Source organism: Phalacrocorax aristotelis, chromosome 25 (genome assembly GCF_949628215.1).
Source record: "Phalacrocorax aristotelis chromosome 25, bGulAri2.1, whole genome shotgun sequence".
Taxonomy (NCBI): domain Eukaryota; kingdom Metazoa; phylum Chordata; class Aves; order Suliformes; family Phalacrocoracidae; genus Phalacrocorax; species Phalacrocorax aristotelis.
The window spans coordinates 2,979,312-3,000,431 of NC_134300.1; the positions used below are offsets into that span (position 1 = coordinate 2,979,312).

The following is a 21,120-nucleotide window of genomic DNA, read 5'->3' on the forward strand; positions in this document are numbered from 1 at the left end:
ACGCCCGCGCCCTGCGCCCCGCCCACTGCCCCCTCGCCACGCCCACTGCCCCCGCGCCACGCCCACTGGAGTGGATGGGAGGGGGCTGCGCCGGGGGGTAACGGGTCCCGTATGGGGGGGGGTGGTATATGGGGCAGGTGCGGTAGGGGGCGGGTGGTGCTATAGGGGGACTGGCCCAGTATGGGACCGGTACCATAAGGGGACCAGCCCTGCCCCACACCGCTCCCGGGGCCCAGGGACCGACCGGGGCCCACGGTGGGTGCTGTGAGCCCTCCCGGGTGTCCCATCGCCCCCCCTCACCGTGACCCCACCTCGCCCCACCCTGCGCCCAGATCCGGACGGGGACACGGGACTGGGACAGGCGGCTTTTCCAGTTTAATGGCTTGGGGGGGCTGTGGGGGCGCCCCCCGCCCCTCACTCCTCCAGCCGCAGGATCCGCAGCAGCATGGCGTGCACCCCCTCATCCATGAAGCCCTGCGGGAAGGAGAGCTGTGCCGTGGGGCCGGATCCGGCCCCCCGAGGGGGAGCCAAACCCGCTGCCGGGCTCCAAATCTGTATTTTCCAGCCCAAATAGTTCCCCTGGCACGTGGGCGAGGTGGGGTCCCACCTGGGCAGCGCTGAGCAGGTGGCTCCTATAGACCGCCACGATGTCCCCGTGGTTTTTCTGCTGGACCTGGGGAAGGAGAAGAGGAAGGTGGGGTGATGAAGGGGGTGACGGGGTGACAGGGGGTGACAGCGGGCGCTGGCACCCACCTCCAGCTGGAGCTGGAGCCGGGCGCTCTGGCCGCGGAGCCCCAGCACCTCCGCTGACAGCTTCTCCGTCTCCGCCAGCAGCTTCTTCATCTGGGGTTGGGTACAGGGGGGCAAAGTTGGGGGGCTGGCGGGTCCCTGTGTCCCCCCCCGGGGCTGTCTCCTGGCTGTCCCATCCACGCCACCCCCCCAACTGGGTGGGCTTGGGTGGGAAGAAGCTCCCGGTCACCCCTGAGAAGCCCCCGGGCACCCAAGATGGGGGGGGGACGGGGGGGGACCAAGGGAAGGGGAAGAGTGGGGGGAAGGGGACGGGAATGGGGACGGTGATGGGACAGGAACAGTGACGGGGACGATGATGAGGATGGGGATGGGGATCGGGACAGTGATGGGAAGGGGACGGTGATGGGAAGGGGACGGTGATTGGGACGATGATGAGGATGGTGATGGGGGCAGTGATGGGAATGGGGATGGGAACGGGATGGTGACTGGGATGATGAGGAGGATGGCGATGGGAAGGGGATGGTGATGGGGATGATGAAGGGGCTGGCGATGGGAAGGGGCTGGCAATGGGAAGGGGCCGGCGATGGAAAGGGGAGTGTGATGGGGACGGGGACGATGATGAGGATGGTGATGGGAAGGGGCCGGCGATGGGCAGGGCCCCGGTCCCTGGCAGAGGTGCCGCAGGCCAGCGTAGCCCTTACCTTCCCCTCCTTGTCCCGGCAGGCCCTGGCGAGCTCGCCCACCCTCGCCCGCAGGCTGCCCACGATCCGCTCCAGCCCCTCCGCCTTGTCCCGCAGCTCCTGCGCCTCCCGCTCCCGCTCGGCCGCCCGGGCCACCGCCGCCTCCTTCGCCTGCCTCTCCGCCGCCGCCGCCGCCCGCCACCGCTCGGCCTCGCTCCCCGGCTGCTCCCCGGGGAGCTCCTGGCTGCGCAGGGCGCCGGCAATGCCGGCGAGCCTCTCCAGCAGCGGCGGCACGCGGGGACCCACTGCCGTCCCCAGCTCCTCAACCAGTTCGCCCAGTGCATCCTCCAGTTCGCCCAGTAGCCCTGCCCCATCCCTGTCCCCAGGGGTGCCATCGTCATCCTCCATCTCTGCAACGAGTTGCAAGGCCTCGTGCTGGGACCTCACCAGCCCGTCCAGCTTACGGTGCAGCTCCTGGAGGATGCCGGCGCCGGCATCACCGGCTGCCTCCCGCGCCCTCTCGCCCACCCCGTCCCGCAGCGCCGCCAGCTCCCGCCGCTGCACCGCCAGCTTTCGCCGCAGCCTCGCCACCTCCTCCCGCTCGGCTGCCAGCGCCCGGGCCAGCGCAGCCGCTCCGGAACCTTCCACTGCTGGTTCGGCACCGGGATCCTGCTCCCGCAGCCCCCGCAGCTCCTCCTGCAGCCGCTCCCGCTCGCGCCCCAGCCGGGCCAGCTCCCCCAGGAGCATCCCGTTGCTCTCCTTGAGCTCCAGCATCTCCTTCTCCAAGCTCCCACCATCCTTCGGCAGCTCTGCTCGGCTCTTCCCACCCGGAGCCGGCTCCGGGCCGTTCGCTGGGTACCGGCAAGGCGACGTCCCGGCGAGCGGCTGCACCGGCTCCCGCTGGAGGTTTTCCAGGAGGACACGGGATCCCTTGAGCATCTTGGCGTGGGCCTCGTCAGCGCGGCTCAGCACCTGCTCCAGCCCCACCACCATCTTCTCCCAAGCCGCCAGGCTTTTCCGGACGGCGTCGGCTGACACCACCTCGTAGTGCAGTTTGCTCCGCAGGGCTTCCTCCACCTCCTTCCGCAGCCCCTTGCTCCGGGTGAAGGCGCTCGCCTTCGCTGCCCGCATTTTGGCACACTCGTCCCCCAGCCAGGTCAGGAACGGGGCCAGCGCCGGCGCTCCCTCATCGCCGTCGAGCTGTGCCGCAGTTTGGTGTCCTCCATCCCCCTCTTGCTCGGCCATCATCCTCTTCCTCAGCTCCTCCAGGTGCTGGGCCAAGAGGGCGAGGCAGGCATCATCCGCATCTTCCGCCCCGTTCCCGGCTTCGCATCCCGGCAGGAGCCGTGCCAGCTCCCGCACCCGCTGCCGGACGCTGTCGGCGGCAGCCGCCAGCCGCTGGCATTCCCGCGTCTTCCTCGCCAGCCGCTCCTGCAGCCGCCGCACCCGCTGGGCATCGCACCCATCCTGCTGCTCTTCATCCTCCTCCTCCTCACTGTCGCTGCCCGGGGTCCCCTCTCCTTGGCTTCCTCCCTGTGATGCGGGTTCCCCCGCACAGCCGGTGCCGTTTTCTGCCAGGAGGAAAAGAAAAAATCCCCCTTTTTCCCCTTTTTTTCCCCTAAAATAAGCAGCCGGGCGAGGCCGGCAGGGTGTGGGGGGGCGATGGCGGGTGGGGGCTCACCTCTCCCCGCACCACGCAGGGCCTGCCGGAGCGCGCGGCTGGGGGTCTGTCCCGCGTCCCCCGCGGCCGCGCCGTGGCTCAGCAGCAGCTGGGCCGACTCCAGGCTGCCGCACTCGCGGGCCAGCATCAGGGCGGTCCTGCGGAGCGGTGGCACGGTGACAGCAGCGGCGCGATGGCACAGGGACACAGTGGCACGGCAGCTTGATGGCACGGTGGCACCGCGTCATGGTGTCATGGTAGCGCGATGGTATGGTGGCACCGTGGCACGGTAGCATGATGGCACAGTGTCATGGTGTCAGGGTACCACGGTGGCACGGTGTCATGATACCGTGACGGCACGGTGGCAGAGCAGCAGGGGTCCCTCCCCACCCCTTCCCCCCCCCCCAGGGTCGGCTCTCCACTGCGGTGGCTTCCCACAGACACCTGGCTCCCTCGGTGACAGCACTGGAGCTGTCTTTGCATGGGCAGAGCCATCGCACCGTTGACCCGGGCACAAGGGGCAGAGGAGACATCCCCCCCCCATCACCCCCAAATTGTCCTGAAAGTCCCCCCCATATCCCCGTGGCCACTCACTTCTTGTCCTTGTCGGCCAGGCGGGGGTCGGCCCCTCGCTGCAGGAGCTGGGCGCAGATGGCAGCGTGGTTCCCCCGCGCCGCCAGCATCAGGGGGGTCTGCCCATGCTGGGGGGGGGGGGGACAGGGACAGGCAGGGGCACCCGTCAGCCCCCGCCGTCCCCCATCACCCTCTGCCACCCCCACCCCGCTCCCCACTCACGGCATCAGTGACATCCAGGAGGGCCTCGTGGTCACAGAGCAGCAGGACGCTGGAGGCGCAGCCCGAGGAGGCTGCGGGGGGGCCATGTCAGGGGGGGGCCTGCTCTTTTGGGGGGAGGTCAGATAGGACCCCCCAAGAGCCTTCAGTGCCGCCCCCCAACCCCGGCGTGGGGCCCCAGCACTCACCAGCCCAGTGCAGGGGGGTTCGGTCCTGCCTGTCCACGTGGCTCTCGTTGGCACCATACTGGTGGGAGGCGGGGGACAGCAGGCATGGACCCCCCCCCGAGCTGGGGACGGGACCCCGCGTCCTGCCCTGTCCCACCCCAGGCCTTGCCCATCCTCCTCCTCACCCCTGCCTGCACTCATGGCCCCAGCCCCAGCCCTGGCCCCATCCTTATTCCTACCCCCAGCTCCATCCCGATCCCTGTCCCTGTCCTTGTTCCCATCTGTCCCTGTCCCCGTCCTTATTCCTATCCTGGGCTCCATCCTCGTCCCCCTCTGCATCTCCGTCCCCATCCCTGTCCCTATCCCTGTCCCCATCCCTGCCCTCGTCCCCATCCTTATTCCCAGCCCAGCTCCATCCTCGCCCCCTTCTGTATCTCCATCCCCATCTCCTGTCCTTGTCCCCAGCCCCATCTCTGTCCCCAACCCTGTCCTTGTCCCCATCCTTATTCCTATCCCCAGCTCCAGCATCATCCTCATCCCCCTCTGTATCTCCATCCCCATCCCTGTCCTCATTCCCATCCCTGTCCCTGTCCCCACCCCTGTTCCCGTCCCTGTCCTTGTCCCCATCCCTGGCCCTGTCCTTGTTCCGATCCCAGCTCCATCCTCATCCCCACCCCGTACCTGCAGCAGGACCTTGACACACTGGGGCTGGCAGGCGATGGTGGCGAGGTGCAGAGCGGTGCTGCCTGCGAGACACCCGTGGGCTGGGCACCGGCAGCCGAGGGGACACCAGGGACACCCCCCACACACCCCCACACACACCCCCCCAAAGGGGACATCTCACCTCGGGAACATCTGGCCCGGCCGCGGCAGGACAGGGTGCTCCCCCCAGGGCTCGGTGCCGTGGGGTGCAGCTCAGCCCTTCGCCGTCATGCAGAGGGGACGTGGGGACCGGACCCCGTGGCTGTCGCCCCCTCCCCGTGCCAGGGGGTGTCCCCACCCATGTCCCCCACTTACCGTCATCGTTCTTCTCGTTAACGGGGGCCCCGTGGGCCAGCAGCAGCGACAGGCACTCGGTGAGACCCTTGGAGGCGGCCAGGTGGAAACTGGAGGGAGGCGAGAGGTGGCTGTGACCGAGGTCCCCCTCCGCCACCCTGGGGACCCCCCGTGTGTCCCCCCCCCCGGCCCGGGGCTGACGTACGCGGACTGTCCCACGGCGTTGAGCTTGGTGGGCCGGGCCGTTTTGCGGGCGGCAAGGGCGGACACCCTGCCCACGTCCCCCTTCTCCACCGCCTCCAAAAGCTTCTGGTCCTGCTTGTTCCAGCTCTCGACCTGGGGAGGGGTGCGGCGGGGGGGTGGCGGCGAGCGAGCGGCTCCAGGGGGGCTGCAGGGACGGGACCCCCACCCTTCCCTGCCGGGGAAACTGAGGCACGGCCTCTCCAGGCAGAAGGGCCACGGTGGATGCAGCGCTTTGGGGGTGACCCCTCTTTTGAGCCGTGCCCCCCTGCCCCGCTCCCCAAGTGCCTCCCTCTGCAGCGGCGCGGAGCCGTGCCTCAGTTTCCCCGCTTGTTGGGATGCTCCATCGGGGATGGGGCGCCGGGGACCCCGAGTCCCCGCAGAGCCCGGCCCTGGGCGCCGGCCGGGGAAGGCGAGGCGAGGCAGGCGAGCGTGTCCCTGCCTGCGCCTGCCCGGCTGGTTTGTCGGGGTGCCGCCGCGCCGTGCCGGGGTGCGGGCGTGGGTGGGCACCGGGGCCCGGCACCGGGACCCACCGCGGGGCCGGGACGGGGGGCAAGCGCCGGGGCTGGGCACTGGGGCTCGGGCTGAGCATCCCATCGGCATCGGGGCTGGGATTGGGATTGGAGCCGGGCTGGCATCGGGGCTCGGCTTGGGGTTGGGAATGCAGCCGGCAGCTGGGCCGGTATCGCGGCTGGGATTGGGATTGCAGCCAGCGTCGGGGCCGGGATTGGGACTGGCGTTAGAGCTGGCAGTGGGGCTGGGATTGCAGCCGGCGTCGGGGCTGGGATTGGGACTGGCGTTGGAGCTGGCAGTGGGGCTGGGATTGCAGCCGGCATCGGGGCCGGGATTGGGACTGGCGTTAGAGCTGGCAGTGGGGCTGGGATTGCAGCCGGCATCGGGGCTGGGATTGGGACTGGCGTTGGAGCTGGCAGTGGGGCTGGGATTGCAGCCGGCGTCGGGGCTGGGATTGGGACTGGCGTTGGAGCTGGCAGTGGGGCTGGGATTGCAGCCGGCATCGGGGCCGGGATTGGGACTGGCGTTGGAGCTGGCAGTGGGTCTGGGATTGCAGCCGGCATCGGGGCTGGGATTGGGACTGGCGTTGGAGCTGGCAGTGGGGCTGCGATTGGGGCCAGCATGGCAGCTGGGATTGGAGCTGGCATCGGGACTGGGACTGGGATTGCGGCTGGGATCGGGGCCAGGATGGCAGCTGGTGTCGCGGCAGGACCGGTGCTGAGCACCGCAGCTGGAGCATCCCCTCACCCCTAATGTGGCCGCAGCCCCTCCAGCCCCACCTGGGCACCGTGGCAGCACCCATGGGTGCTTGCAGGGCACCAAGGTTGGGGTTTACCCACATCCAGAGGGGTGGGGAGGGGGTCCCCAACCCCGGGACAGGCTGGGGTCCCCCCAGGGCGTGGGGGGGCCGGGACTCACCGCCACCTGTGAGCTGGAGCAGGAGAACATCCGCTTCATGGCGGCAGGGGGGGCTCCCCGGGACCCCGTACCCCCCGCCGGGCCAGGGTGGGTGCAGGTGCCGCGAGCGTCGGAGGCGTGTGGGTGCGGGCGCCTTGGGTGCGCGTCCTCCGCCCCGTCGCCTCCCCACGCCCGGGGCTGGCTCACACGCAGCCCGGGCTTGTCCCGTCACCTCCCCGGGGACCTCCCGCTCGCCGTCTTCCCCGTCAGAGCTGGGAAACCCGTCCCTGCCACCCGCCCTGGGCACCCCAGGCATGGGCGCCCATCACCCTGGCGTCAGGCACCGCGCGAAGAGCAGCCTGCTGAGAACCGACACGCTCAGCTCAGCCCGAGGCGACAAGGTAGGGACAGGCTGGGGACATGGGACAGGGTGGGGGAGGACAGACCCCCACCGCTGCTCTCCCATCGGTGGGGGGGGGCAGCTGATGGACAGAGGCGTGGGTTTGAGACCCGACAAGCTCGCTGCGTGGCTGAGACCCAACACGCTCAGTGCATGCCATGGCCTCAGCACCCCCGCAGACCCCAGGGGTCTGGATCCGGCCCTGCCCGCAGCCCCCCTCCTCCCAGTTGGACTCCACCCCTCCCCAGTTTGGGTCCAAACTGACCTTTTAAATTATTTTCCCTTTTTTTTGTTGTTGTTGTTTGGGTTTTTGTTTTGTTTTGTTTTTTACAATTAAGCCAAGGTGAACCAACCAGTTAAGACCACCTGTCCCAGCCCCCACCCCCAACACCCTGGGCAGCCCCCCCAAAACTGGGGAGGGGGGGGCACGAGCTTTGGTAGGGACGGGCTCACCCCCCAGGGGGGACGTCACCGCTGTCCGGGGGTGGGGGGCTGCATCCTGCCACCCCAAGACTAAATAATAAATAAATAAATCTGAGACAGGGGGGCCACACATCGGTCCCAAACCACTGTGTCGTGTCCCCCCACCCCAAGCCCCGTAAGGCTCCCACAGGAACAGCAGCTCCCCAAAAGACCCCCGGGTGTCCCCCACTTCCCCCCCCGGCATCTCCTGGGGGGGGGGGTCGTGGGGTGCTGGGGAGGGTCTGGAGCCAGTCCCTAACTGTCGGAGGAGCCCCCGTCGCCCTCCTTCAGATCCTGGCTGCTCTCCACCTCCTCGGGAATATCCTGCATCCTCAGGAAATCTGTGGGAACACACTGGGTTAAACCCCCCCGCCCTGGGAAAAGTGGGTACCCAGGGCCTGATCCTGCACCCCCCCACCCCAGGGACCCACCTCGGGGGCTGGCGGGGGGGGAGTGGCGGCTCCCCAAGTCCTTGTCCTCCAGGAGCACGTCCAGGGCGTCCTCGCCCTCCCAGAGCCGGTCGGGATCGACCCCCCGGTAATCCGGCTCCTCCCGGGGGCAGGGGGCAAAGGTGGGGTGGTGGTACGAGAGGCTGGCGGGGGGGGCGCCGTGGCTCAGCTGCTGAGAGGGAGGTGGGGGTGAGGGGGTGTCAGCCTGGGACCCTGCGCCCCCCAGCCGTGCAGGGGCTGAGGCCGGGTGCACTCGTGTCATGCATGAGCACATCTTTCAGACCCCTGCCAACCTCTCCCTGCACCCAAACCTGAGTGGGCTGAGGCCGAACACACTTGTGTCATGCATGAACACAACTTCCCCTGTAACAGCAGGCCCCAAACCAGAGTGGGCTGAGGCCGGATGCATTCGCGTCATGCATGAGCACATCTCTCCCACCCCCTGCAACACCAGGCCCAAACCCGGGTGGGCTGAGGCCGGATGCATTCGTGTCATGCATGAGCACATCTCTCCACCCCGCCAGGCCCCAAACCCAGGTGGGCTGAGGCTGAACACACTCGTATCATGCATGAGCACATTTTCCCCTGCAACACCAGGCCCCAAACCCGGGTGGGCTGAGGCCAGACACACTCGTGTCACACATGAGCACATCTCTCCCACCCCGCCAGGCCCCAAACCCAGGTGGGGCTGAGGCCGGACGCACTCGTGTCACACATGAGCACATCTCTCCCCACCCCGCCAGGCCCCAAACCCAGGTGGGGCTGAGGCCGGACGCACTCGTGTCACGCACAAGCCCACCCTCCCCGCTACCTGGGGCGGGGTGAAGCTGAGATAGAGCGCGTCTCCGGCGGGCAGGCTCCTCCGCCGCGGTTCGGTGCCGCGGCGTGCCGCGCGCCGCCCTCCTGCCGCAGCGCGCCCAGCTGCCTCCGGGCCTCCTCCAGCTCGCGCTCCAGCCGGCCGCGCTCCTGCTCGCTGTCCCGCAGCCGCGTCTCCAGCGCCGCCGCCTCCTGCCGCCCGCTCCTGGCAGAGCTGCCGGCAGCGCCCCAGCTCCTCCTGCAGGCAGCCCGTGCTGCCGCTGCAGCAGCGCCAGCTCCGTGGGGCCGGGCTTGTCGCCCGCTCGCGCCGGCGGCTCGGCCAGGGTGGGTTGGGAACCGCGGCGGGACGGCTTCTCGGTGCCCTCCAGCAGCTGCAGCTCCAGCAGCGTGTCCTGCTGGCTCACCACCGCCTGCGGGGAGGCGGGCGGGGGTGTGGGCAGGGGGTGCGGGGCAGGGGGGGGTGCCGGTGCGTGTGTCCCCCCCCCCGCCGATCCCCGGCCCCGCGGCACGCTCCCACCGACCTGGAGCTCGTGCAGGAGGGTGTAGAGGTTCACCAGGCGCTGGTTGATCTCCTGTGGGGGGGAGAGGACGGGACGGTGAGCCCCTGGTGAAGCCGGGTAGGGAAACTGAGGCACGCTGGCACCGCAAGGAGGGAGCCGGGGCTCTCCCCCATCCCGTCCCCCCCCTTACCTCTTGGGGTACCCTCTGCAGGTTGCCGTTTCCATCCTACAGGGAGAGGACAGTGATGCCGCGGTGGCTGTAGCACGGAGCGGGGGGGTGTCCCCCCCTGCCATCCCCCCCGCCATCACCCCCCTTGCTGCACTCACCCGCTGCCCAGCATCTGAATCCGTCCTGCAAAACTCCAGGGAGCCGTTGAAGCTGCCGGCATCGCCGTCTGCAGGGAGAGGCAGGGGGTGAGCCCCACTGCGGTCCCGGGGGTCCCCCAGCCAGGTGCAAGCCCCCTTCCCCAGCCGGCACATGCCCCCCCCTCCATCCCCCGCCTTACTGCTGGCGCCAGGGCTGGGGCAGCTCTCGGCCTCAGCGAGGTTATTCTGGTCCCGGTCGCGTCCGGAGCCCGTGAACATCTCCTTGAGGCATTCCACTGCGGGGAAGCACAGGATGAGCCCCACGCCACGGCGGGGAGGGGGGGACACACCCCAGTTTCCCCATCCGGAGCGTCGCACCCGGGCGGTTCAGGTACACGTGGCCGCTGTCCCATCCGTACCTTCCCGGATGGCGTCGTGCATCAGCTTCTCCCCTCGGGAACCCTCGGCCGAGTCGGAGTGGAAGAGGGTGCGGGGGGCCAGGGCGGGCGAGGGCTCCTCGCAGCCGCTGGCCAGGGCCAGCATGTCGGCGAAGAGCCCCACCTTCTCCTCCAGCAGCGCCGCGATCTTCCGATCGTGTTGCAGGATCCGGTCTGTGGGGTGGCGATGGGATGAGCAGGGTGGGGGGTGGGACGAGCAGGCCCGGGGGGGGACGGGGACCCCCAAAGCGGCATCACCCACCTTTCAGCTTGCGTAAGGATGCTTCGATCTCTGTCTCGATCAGGGGAAAGTCCTGGCGGCTGGGGCAGCTGGGGGGGGACGGGGGGGGGGTCAGAGCGGGGAACCCCCAACCCCACCTCACCGTGTCCGCCCTTCCCACTGGCCACATGCTGCCAAGGCTCAGCGGACCCACCGTCACCCACCCCGTGGCCGCGGGGACCCCCAAAAACGCCCCCCCCCCAACCCCAGGGCTGACACTCACAGGCTGACCGTCTGCTGGATGACCTTCATCCAGTTGTTGCGGTCGTCGCGGGAGGCGGCGTGGACCTCGTACATCTCCGGCGGCGCCGCACTGATCAGGAACATCCCCTTCTCCTGGTTGGCGATATCCCGCACGATGAGGTTTTGCAGGGAGATGACGGCCGGCTTGTCCTGCGGGACAGGTGACGGGGTCGCAACACCATCCCGGCGCCGGCACAGCCGGCCCGGCAGCGCTGGGGGGCCGGGAGGCGGGGGGCCGGGGCGGTGGCGGCAGCTCACCAGCATGGGGAAGGTGTATTTCTGGTCCTTCTCTTGCAGGAAGATGAGGACGTCGGTCATCAGCAGCACCAGGACATCTGGAAGGTCCTTCTCTTGCAGGAAGATGAGGACGTCGGTCATCAGCAGCACCAGGACATCTGGAAGGCAGCGCAGGGATGGGGGATGCTGGGGCGGGTGCGAGGCCGCGGCTTGTCCCACCCGCAGAGCCCCAGGGACCCCCAGGCCCAGGGCCCCTCCAAAAGTCATCTGTGCAGGGTGGGGGCCTCCAGCAGCCCTGTGTCCAGGCACCCTGCTCCACAGGCATCCCCGTGCCCTGGTACCCCATCCCTCAGCACCCTGGTCCCCCAGTACCCCCATCCCCCAGCACCCCAATTCCTGGGTACCCCCATCCCCAGCAACCCCAGCCCCCTGCATCCCATGCCCCAGTACCCCCACCATCCCACAGCACCCTGGTCCCCCAGTATCCCCATGCCCCAGTACCCCAATCCCCGACTATTCCATCCCACAGCACGCCAATCCCTGAGTACCCCCATCCCCCTGCATCCCCATGCCCCAGTACCACCATCCCACAGCACCCCCATCCCCCGGTACCCCCATCCCCAGCAACCCCATGCCCTGGTACCCCCATCCCACAGCACCCCAATCCCCAACAGCATCCCCATGCCCCAGTACCCCCATCCCCACAGCACCCCAATCTCCCAATATCCCCATCGCCCTGCATCCCATCCCCCGGTACCCCCACCCCACAGCACCCCCACCCCACAGCACCCCGGTCCCCACCTTTGAAGCGCCCGGCCGCCGTTTTCCAGAGCATGCAGCCGCTGTGCACCAGCTTGCGCCGCATGAGCTCGTCCTTGCCGAAAACGCCGGCGCGGCTCTCCCACGGCAGCTGCACTTTGGCCCGGCCGTCCACGCGCTTGTAGACGTCCCACAGCCGCGCGTTCATCTCGCACGCGTGCACCTCCTCGTTGATGGACGAGATCAGCTCCTTCACCAGCTTCAGCGCCCGCGACAGGTCCGCCGAGTCACCCTCGTTGTCTGGGATGAAGGGTTGGGGGGGACGCGGTCAGGGCTGGAAACGCCCCCCTTCCCCCCCCAGCATGGGCAGCCCCGCCACGTCGCCTGCGCGCCCCCAGCCCCGTTACCTTTGGAGTTCTTCAGGATGCGCTCGATGAGCACCGGGTACTTGGTGATCCTCTGCGTCACCAGCAAGATGCACTCGGGCACCCCGTGACGTCGGAGCAGCGGGGACCGCGTCATCCTCTGGCCGGCCGGAGGGAGGGAAGCACAGGGCACCCCGTTAGCAGCGGCCCCATCCCCGCCCCCGGTGCTCATAACCACATTAAGAGGCATTAGGGAGAGACGCCATTGGGGAAACTGAGGCACAGGGTTGGCAAAAGTGTCTTCCAGCAGGGGCACGAAGCCCGGAGCCCACAGGGAGACCCCGACACCCATCCCTGGGGTCCCTCCGGAGCTGTGCGGGGCCGACGGGCGCTCACCCGGATGAACTGCTGGAAGCGCTTGTCGCGGGCGAGCAGGTCCTTGTACTCCTTCACGGCTTTGGTGTGCTTGCTGCAGAACTCGGAGTAGGCTTTCTTCAGCTGCTCCGCGCTGGCACCCGAAAACTTGGGGCGGGGGGGAGACGAGGGGACGTCAGTGAGGCCGCTGTGCCCTGCCAGCACCCGCTGGCCGTGGTGGCCCCGCGCCGTCCCCACCTGGTTGACGAGGATGTCCCCCAGCCGGTTGATGACGAAGTTCTTGTTGCTGTCGTGGGCCAGGGACTCCCTGCGACGCTCCAGGAGCTGCGCCAGGAACCGCTCGTGGATCTGGCTCAGCTCGTCCACGCAGGGGAAGATCTTCAGCACCGTGGCGGGATCCACCTGCAGGTCCTCCAGCATGGCCTTGCGGAACATGTTGGCCATGATCTTCAGCGTGCGGACGTGGTGCATCTCCGTCTGGATCAGCTCTGCCGCGGGCGGGACGGGTGAGGGGGGGCAGCGGCCGCGGCGGGTCCCAGCCTGCTCCGTCCCCACCGCCTCTGGGTGTCCCCGTCTCTGCATCCCCATCCCCATGTCCCCTGTCCTGTCCCCGTGTCCCCACATCTGCCTCCCCGTCCCCATGTCCCCTGTCCTATCCCCGTGTCCCCACATCTGCATCCCCGTCCCCATGTCCCCTGTCCTGTCCCCGTGTCCCCACACCTGCCTCACCATCCCCGTGTCCCCTGCCCTGTCCCCGTGTCCCCACATCTGCATCCCCATCCCCATGTCCCCTGCCCTGTCCCCATGTCCCCACATCTGCATCCCCGTCCCCGTGTCCCCTGTCCTGTCCCTGTGTCCCCACATCTGCCTCACCATCCCCGTGTCCCCTGCCCTGTGCCCCCACATCTGCATCCCCATCCCCGTGTCCCCTGTCCTGTCCCCGTGTCCCCACATCTGTGTCCCCATCCCCATGTCCCCATCTCTGCATCCCCATCCCCATGTCCCCACATCTGCATCCCCATCCCCATGTCCCCTGTCCTGTCCCCGTGTCCTCACATCTGCATCCCCATCCCCATGTCCCCTGCCCTGTCCCCGTGTCCCCACATCTGCGTCCCCATCCCCGTGTCCCCTGTCCTGTCCCCGTGTCCCCACATCTGCGTCCCCGTGTCCCCTGTCCTGTCCCCGTGTCCCCACATCTGCATCCCCGTCCCCGTGTCCCCTGTCCTGTCCCTGTGTCCCCACATCTGCATCCCCATCCCCATGTCCCCACATCTGTGTCCCCATCCCCGTGTCCCGTCCTGTCCCCATGTCCCCATCTCTGCACCCCAATCCCCATGTCCCCTGCCCTGTCCCCGTGTCCCCTGCCCCGTCCACATGTCCCCCATCTGTGTCCCCATCCCCATGTCCCCTGCCCTGTCCCTCCATCCCCATCTCACCCCCGTGTCCCCCCCCCCAGGCCAGCCCACCCCCACGCGGCCGCCCACCGTAGATGACGTCCTGGCGCTTCATGACGTCCATCTTGTGCTGCTGCAGGTAGCTGTTGTCGACGGCCAAGCTCCACGAATCCGCCTCGAAGTCCTTCCCGTCCGTCTCGAAGTCACTCATCAGCTGGTTGAGGATGACGTCGGGGCCTGCGCGGGAGGGCGGTGGGAGCCGGTGGGGGGGGGGGGGCTGGCCCTGCGCCCCGTGTCCCCCCACCCCGCGTCCCCCACCCCGGTGGGTCCCCACCTTCGTCGATGAGCGACTCCACCGAGAGCGTGCGGTTGCGCATGTTGAGGGAATCCGTGGACTGGGACAGGATCCGCCGTATCCCCAGGGGAGACTCATCGTTGAACGTCCTGGGGCAGGAAGGGACACGACATGATGGGGACACCCTGGGGACACCCCCTGACCCCCCCGTTTTCCCCCCACTCACCCCGCGATGTTGGTGGTAGAGACGCTCTTGGAGAGGGAGAGGGAGGGTCGGCTGCGGCGGGGACCCAGCAGCGTCTGGCGGAAGCTCTCCGAGGGGTAGATGGCCGAGTTGGGGCGCTCCCGGATGGCGGCTGGGGTGGGGGGACACCGGGGGTCAGCACTGCCACCCCCTCCGCCACGCCCCAGGCTGCACACAGCGTCCCTGCTCCCACGGGGGACACCCCGACACAGCAACCCCCCAGCATCCCCGCCTGGGGACGTGTCCCCCAGCCCTCCCCGGGGGTGTCCCCGCAGCCAGGAGGGGGACCTGGCCCTGCCGCGACACCTCGATGCGAGGCAGCGCTGGGGGGAGGAAGGGCTGTCCTCCCCCACCCCTCCCGGCACATCGCACCCCACTCACTTTTATTGCGCAGCGAGACCGACTGCAACGCCGAGCTGTTCTTCAGCAGCGCGGCTTTCTGTTGCTGGGGGAGGGAGCAGAGGCACCGTGGCGGGTGTCACCATCCCCGTGTGCCCCCCCAAACCCTCCCCAAAAAAAGCCTGGCTTGGCTGAGACCGGCCAGCTCGTGCCACTTGTGGCAGCCGCTCACCTTCTGCTTCACCTTGGTGCAGTTGGGCAGCGTGTCCTTGCAGCGGTTGTGGATGGTGACGTTGCAGGCTGGGGAGGGGGGACGCATGCGGTCAGGGAGGGGTGACGGCACGGCCACCCCCGGTAGACATCGGGGGGACCCTCCCGCCGCCCCCACGCCAGGGGAGCCGCCATCACCGGAGCGACGGGAGCAGATGCGGGAGGAATCCGGGAGCCGCAGCTGCCAGGGAGCAGCTGAGCTGCCGCGGTGCCGCCGAGACCCCCCCCGCCCCGACCCTGGGGGACACAATGCCCCGCGCCAGCCCGGTGCCACGGGCACACCAGCTCCGCCGGCACCGCAGCGCCGCCCGCACCGGGGGAGCCGGAAGGAGCCGGCTGCCATGCCGGGATGTGCCAGGGCGGCACGCCGGTGCTTGCCAGCTCGGAGAAATCATCTCCGTGAGCATCCCTCCCGCTCCGCGGCACAAATCCGCGCGGCCAAACCGGGACCAAGCGCCCGCTCGCCGTGCCGAGCCGGCAACGCCGTCGCGGCTGTTTCGGCTACTCACTGGGGCAGATAAGAGCTTCCTTGGCCGTGATGCTCTTGTTGCAGGCGAAGCACATGGTCATGCCCGAGACGGTGATGGTGGTGAAAAGGTGGCCATTGGTGTAGCGGGCGTCCTTCTCCTTGCCCTCCTTCATCTTCTCCTTCTCCTTGCTCTGCCCGGAGAGATGCGACGGGCGCCTGACGGGGCTGCGGCACGGCGGGCGCCCGGCGGCACCACCCGGCACGGCCCCCGCTTGCCTCGGGATGCGGTTCATGGTGACGGGGAGCCGGGGCTGACGAGGGACACCCCGGTCCCCTGCGATGCTCGGGGGGTCCTGCCACCCCGGGGTGGGGAGGACGGGGAGCCGAGCGGCTGGGGAGAAGCCACCCCGATCGCTCCGCTCGCCCGTGCTTCCCATCATCCCATAACCATGACAACCGGGTGGCTGCGGGAGAAATCCCCCCCGCCCCAGCACATGTCCCCCCCCCGGCACGACAGCCGACAGCCCCAATGGGGACGAGATGCGGGGGCCGCAGCAGGGTGTGGGGGGGGGGTGACGATGCTTCCTGGCACCCATGGGGGCTGGGGGCAACACCGGAGCATGGCAGCCGTCAGTCCTGAGCCTTCTCACCTCCTTTTTTTATCCAAAGTGGATATTTTCACCCTTTGTCCCCCAAAACGGGGGTTCGGAGGCCAGCTGCCCCCCATGGGGATGCTGTTGGGGTCCAGCCTGAGGACCCTGGTGCTGCCGGCAGCTCACCATGGTTTTGCTCTCCCGGAAAACGGGAGCGAGCCGGCGTTGTCCCGAGCATCTCGAGGGCGTCCGCTCCTGCCTCGGACCCCCCCGCACCCCGACCGGCACAGAGCCGCCTTTGTGTCGTCTCCCCCCGCCGCCGTGGCACCCGGCCGTGCCTGGCACCGGGGCACCCACCGGGTGGGGGACCCTCTCCGCGCCAGCACCCCTCCACCGGCGGCGCTGTGGGTCCCAAACCCCCTCCCCGTGCCACAGCGCAATGACGAAGGGGGTCCCGGTTTCCCGCTCCTGAGCCCCCTGGGAGGGTGGGTGAGAAGCCAAGGGCCCCCCCCGGAGAGGAGCCAGGCAGGTGGGGAGGAAGGTGAGGAAGACCATAGGAGCCCACAGGACAGGAGGGGGCTGAGCAGAGCATCCCCCCACCCCGAGGCCACCAGGGAGAGGGGACGGGGGTGCAGCCCCGGCCCCCGCCGGGGGACCCAGGGGGTTCCCCGGGAGCGGGGGGGGGGATGGGGCGCTCACCAGCGCGCTGCAGAGGGATCTCTCCACCTCCCCGTCCGCCGGGAACGGGGCGCAGGAGCAGCAGCACATCCTGGCCCCGCAGCCCCCCGGCCCCTGGCCAGCAGCGAGCGGCGCCGGCCACGACGTCTGACCCCCGCTCCGGCCCCCCCGGGCCTGGGCCTGGATTTTTTGCTTTGCTTTTTTCTTTTTTTTTTTCCTGGTTTTTTTTCCTGTTGTGGTTTTTTTTTTTGCTTTCCTAATTTTTTTCTTCCTTGTTTTTCTTTCTTTCTGTTTTCTCTCCTTTTTACCTTTCTTTTCTCTTTCCTTCTTTCAGCCTTTTTTTTTCTGCTTTCCTTTTTTCTTTTTTTGACATTTCCCCTTTTTTCCCCTTCATTTTCTCCACTTTTCTCTCCTTTTTTTTTTTTCTGCTTCTCTCGTTTTTTCCTGCTTTTCTCTCCTTTTCTCTGCTGTCCTTTTTTCCTTCCCCTCCCTTTTTCCTTTTCCCAGTTTTTGCTTTTTTTCCCCCCCTTGTGTGGCCCCCCCGGGGACCCGGGCCCCACAGCCCCTCCGGCCCCGGCCGCAGGAAACCGAACCGCCGCCAGACAAAGGCAGGAGCCGATTCCTCTTCCTGCCGCCGCGGCCCCCCGCCATCGGCCTGCCTGGATCTGCCCCCCAGTACCGGCTCCCACCGCCCCGGACCCCCACCCACACCCCACAGCACACCCGGGTTCCCCCGCCTGGATCCCCCCCCACCCACACCCCCACCCCACAGCACCCCATGGTGTCCCCCCCACCCGGACCCCCACCCCTGTCTGGGTCCCCCCACCCCGTAGCATGCCTGGGTTCCCCTGCCTGGGTGCCCCCCCCCCCAGACCCCAACCCTCAGCACGCCTGGGTCCCCCCGACCCCACAAAGGCCACAGTAGGTGAGGGGGGGGACACACACATGGGTGCAACCGGTGACGGTGCCATAAAACCCCCCGAGGCTGCGGCATCACCCCTGGCTGCCCTGGAAGCATTGGGCGGGGGGGGGAGAAGAGGAATTTGGGGGGCCTGGGGGGATTTGGGGCTCCGGCTGCCCACCGGGGCTGGGCAGGGCACATTTTGGACGGGGACCCTCCCTCCGACAGCAGCCCCAAATCCAGCCCGGTGGGGGACAAAAGACCCCCCACCCCGTGCTCGGCGGGGGGGGGGCCCACAGAGGGTCCCTGGGACGGGGACGCCGAGGACATGGCAGCCTGGTGTGGGGACGGGACCACCGCCGGCACAGCAAGGGGTGACTGGGGTGGGGGTGACCGGGGTGGGTGACCCCCACCCAGCCCGGACGCCCGGGTCCGGCAGCAGGTTTGGGGGTGTCAGGCTGCACCCCACGGCTTGGAGGATCCGTCAGAGGCAGCAGGACACGAGTCACCACGTGGCTGTAAATAACTGAGTGGGGGGCAAACCAGCGGCCGTGCCAGCGCCTCCATCCCCGCGCCCCCTAAAACACAACAGGGTGGCTGGGGGTGCCCACACCACTCCCCAAAATACCCCAATGCAAACACCCCCCCCCAGCATCACCCCCAAACCCAGCAGCAGCCAGCACCAAAACCCCCGCCCCGGCCAACACTGCCGGCACAAAAACGGGTGTTGAACCAAACCGCCGGCATCGGGCACCGCGGCGTCTCAGGACGGGGGGTTCAGAGGGTCCCCCCAGCTCCGACCAACCTGACGCTGGTGGGGAGCAGAAAGTTTCTCCGCTTTAAATAGAAATTGGGGGGTTTTTTGGGGTTGGTTTTTTTCCTCTCCCGGCGCCGCGGTGCGACGCCTACGGCGGGTGTATTTCTGCTGGCACCGACACGACTTCGCCCAAGATAGCCCGTTTCTTTTTCCTGCGTGAGAACACACCCGCGCCAACCTCCGGAGCCGAAAAACTCAAGCCAGACCCGGGAAGAAAGATTTTGGGGCAATGACACCCCCAGCCGCCACCACCCCACGGTGTCGCGTCCCCTCGCCCGCAAAAAAAAAAATCAGAGCCACCTGCAGCACCCCGCCTCCGCGCCGGGTGCGAGGAGCCGGGGTTGGGGGTGCAGCCCCCCACCCCCAAAAAAAAAAAAACAACGAAGGTCTGACCTGGGTGATGGATCCGAGCCCCGAAAAGGCGTCACGGAGGCACGTCGGGCCCCCCCTCGTCGGGGCCGGTCTCCCCCGCCGCCCGCCGCCCCGGCGTTGAACAAAGCCAGCGCCGTCCTCACCGGCGCGGCAACAAAAGATGCCGCCGCGCCGGGGCCGAAACTGCGCGGGGATGCCCGAAAGCTCCTTCCCGCCCCCCCCCCCCGCCAAGAAGATGGGGTGCCCCCCTTCCCCAGCGCACAACAGCTCTATTTTGACCCCAAATTTGCCCCCTCTGAGGATTCAAGCCGCCGGAGGAGCGGGGCTGCGGGGCTGGGTGGGTGCAGGCGGGGGGGGGGGTGCAGCGAGGGACCCCCTTCCGCTGTTTTGGGGGGCTCCAGAGAAGGCAGTGGGGGGGAGGGGCTGCCTCCCCCCCAAAAGCAGGTACCGCTATGGGAGAAGGGGTCCCCATGATTGTAAAGCTGCGGCAGGACAGGGGGGAAGGGGGGGGTTCCCCGCATATCCCATCTGCAAAACTCAGCCGGGGGGGGCCCCGCTGCTTTGTGTGTCCCCCCCCCCGCTGCCTTTGATGGGCCCCCCCATTTCTAAAGCGGTGGGGACGGTGGCTGCTCTCCAAGTGGAGCCGTCTCCTCCCGGGGGACACACACACCCCCCACCAGCCCCCCCTCGGCCCAGGGTGGGGCGAAACGGGTTTTGATGAAACTTTCTTTAAACAAAAACCGCCATTTCCCCGCCCCGGCCGGCACAGGAACCAACAACCACTTCCCCCCCACACACCCTGCCACCGCCATCTCCGCCGGCCCCCCCCAAATCCCAGAGCTCAGGGCCGAACACCCCGAAAACCTCCAGCCGCTCCCCAGGTGGCTCAGACCTGACGAACTCGGTGCATGCAAGGCCAGTCCGCACCACGTGAGCCGGGGGAGCAGCGCCGCTGGGGTTTCCCCCCCTCGCCCCGCTGCCAAAAATCCCCGGCTTGGGGTAAACTGAGGCAGGGGGGCGGGGGGGGGGGGGGGGGGGCTTGGCTCGCCCGCCGCAGCAGCCGCAGCAGGAGCACAAAGCCCTGCCAAGCGCAGGCAGCGCCCGGCACCAGCTGGGCCCCCCCTTTGGCCCCCCCTTTGCCCATCGTTTCGCCACGCCAGCGATTGCCACATGCTCCGGGCAGCACGACAGCACCCAGCCGCCCCCCCCCGCCCCCGCCAAGTCACGGGCGACGGGGACACGCTCCCACGGGACGAGAGCGGCTCTCCGTGCCTCAGTTTCCCCATCGCCCAAGTGATGGCGGGGCTTTGTCCCTACCGGGCTGCGGACAATGAAAAGGTGGGGTGTGGGGGGGGGGGTGTCCCACCTCGCTCCCACCCCCTTGGCAGGAGGAGAAGGCGACTTCCTCACCCGCCGTGCCGGAGCTGGAAGGTTTCCACGCCACCAAAAGGGCTTCGGCTTCGGCGGAAACAAGGCTGACGGGGCGAGAGCGATGGAGGAAGTTGAGCCGTTGCTGGGCCGAAGAAGTTGCCGGCGGGATGTTCGGCGGGCGGCGGCGGTCCCTGCCCGGCGGCGGGGCGAGGGCGGCGGGGCGGGCAGGGGGGTTATTGTCTTCCCGGGAGACCCCGCTGCACAATGGGGAGCGGCTGCGCCCAGGCTGCCGGAGGGTCCTCGCCCACCCCCCCCCCACCCACCCCCCATTTGCTGGGGACCCCCTCCGAGGTGCATAAACACACATACCCCCCCCCCCCCGCCTTCCTCTGAGCATCACCCCATCCCCACGCACCTCCCCCCGGCACCCCCTCGCCCTGGCAAGACCCCAAAAACTCCCCCCACCCCAGCCAGGCGGGGCAGCGACCTGACACCCCCCCCGGGGGGGAGGGTGAGCACCTGGGCTGGACGGGAAGCAGGAGCAGGGGCGGGAACACCCCCACCACCCCCCCCCGAAAGGGAGAGGGGCTGGGGGGGACCCCCCGCCCGGGGGGGGGCTGCACGGGACCGCGATCCGCCGGGACCCACCTTGGCGCGATCGCTCCTCGCCCGGGCCAGCGACTCGAGGCGGGACATAATCCGCGGAGCCGCTCCGCTCCTGCCCGTCCCGTCCTGCCCTCCCCTGCCCGTCCTGCCCGTCCCTCCCGCCGCCGGCTCCGCCCCCCCGGGGGCGGGTCGCGCTGCCGGCCCCGGCCGCGTGCTGCCCGCGGGCCTTTGTTCGGGAGGGGGCGGGCAGCGGGCAGGATCGGGCCCCGGGACAGGATGGGCAGCGGGCAGGATCGGGCCCCGGGATGGGGTGGACGGCGGGCAGGATCGGGCCCCGGGCAGGGACCGGTGGCCTGGGAATGGGGACCGCGGGGTCACTCCGGATCCAGCATGGCTGCTGGGAATGGCCACTCCAGAGTCACTCCGGATCTGGGAATGGCCACCCTG

General features: G+C 68.8%; 2 protein-coding genes across 2 annotated transcripts; both read right to left on the reverse strand.

Moving 5' to 3' along the window:
* Positions 1–54: 54 nt before the first annotated feature.
* On the reverse strand, positions 55–6,103 carry ANKRD35 (ankyrin repeat domain 35). The gene is given in 13 exon segments (XM_075074852.1): positions 55–474; positions 608–673; positions 754–843; positions 1,452–3,001; positions 3,112–3,248; positions 3,685–3,791; positions 3,886–3,956; positions 4,071–4,128; positions 4,731–4,795; positions 5,067–5,155; positions 5,251–5,552; positions 5,554–5,779; positions 5,781–6,103. Coding segments are annotated over 13 exon segments (2,964 nt in total). The 5' UTR covers positions 5,924–6,103; the 3' UTR covers positions 55–414.
* A 1,265-nt stretch (positions 6,104–7,368) lies between these two features.
* ARHGEF2 (Rho/Rac guanine nucleotide exchange factor 2) lies at positions 7,369–17,268 on the reverse strand. The gene is given in 25 exon segments (XM_075074853.1): positions 7,369–7,898; positions 7,989–8,178; positions 8,818–8,894; positions 8,897–9,017; positions 9,019–9,066; positions 9,068–9,232; positions 9,344–9,394; positions 9,513–9,548; positions 9,650–9,717; positions 9,829–9,924; positions 10,048–10,239; positions 10,328–10,395; positions 10,569–10,738; positions 10,847–10,923; positions 11,627–11,884; positions 11,992–12,109; positions 12,346–12,471; positions 12,562–12,812; positions 13,809–13,955; positions 14,053–14,162; positions 14,240–14,369; positions 14,639–14,702; positions 14,829–14,896; positions 15,376–15,526; positions 16,628–17,268. Coding segments are annotated over 25 exon segments (2,937 nt in total). The 5' UTR covers positions 16,697–17,268; the 3' UTR covers positions 7,369–7,812.
* Between the last annotated feature and the right edge of the window lie 3,852 nt (positions 17,269–21,120).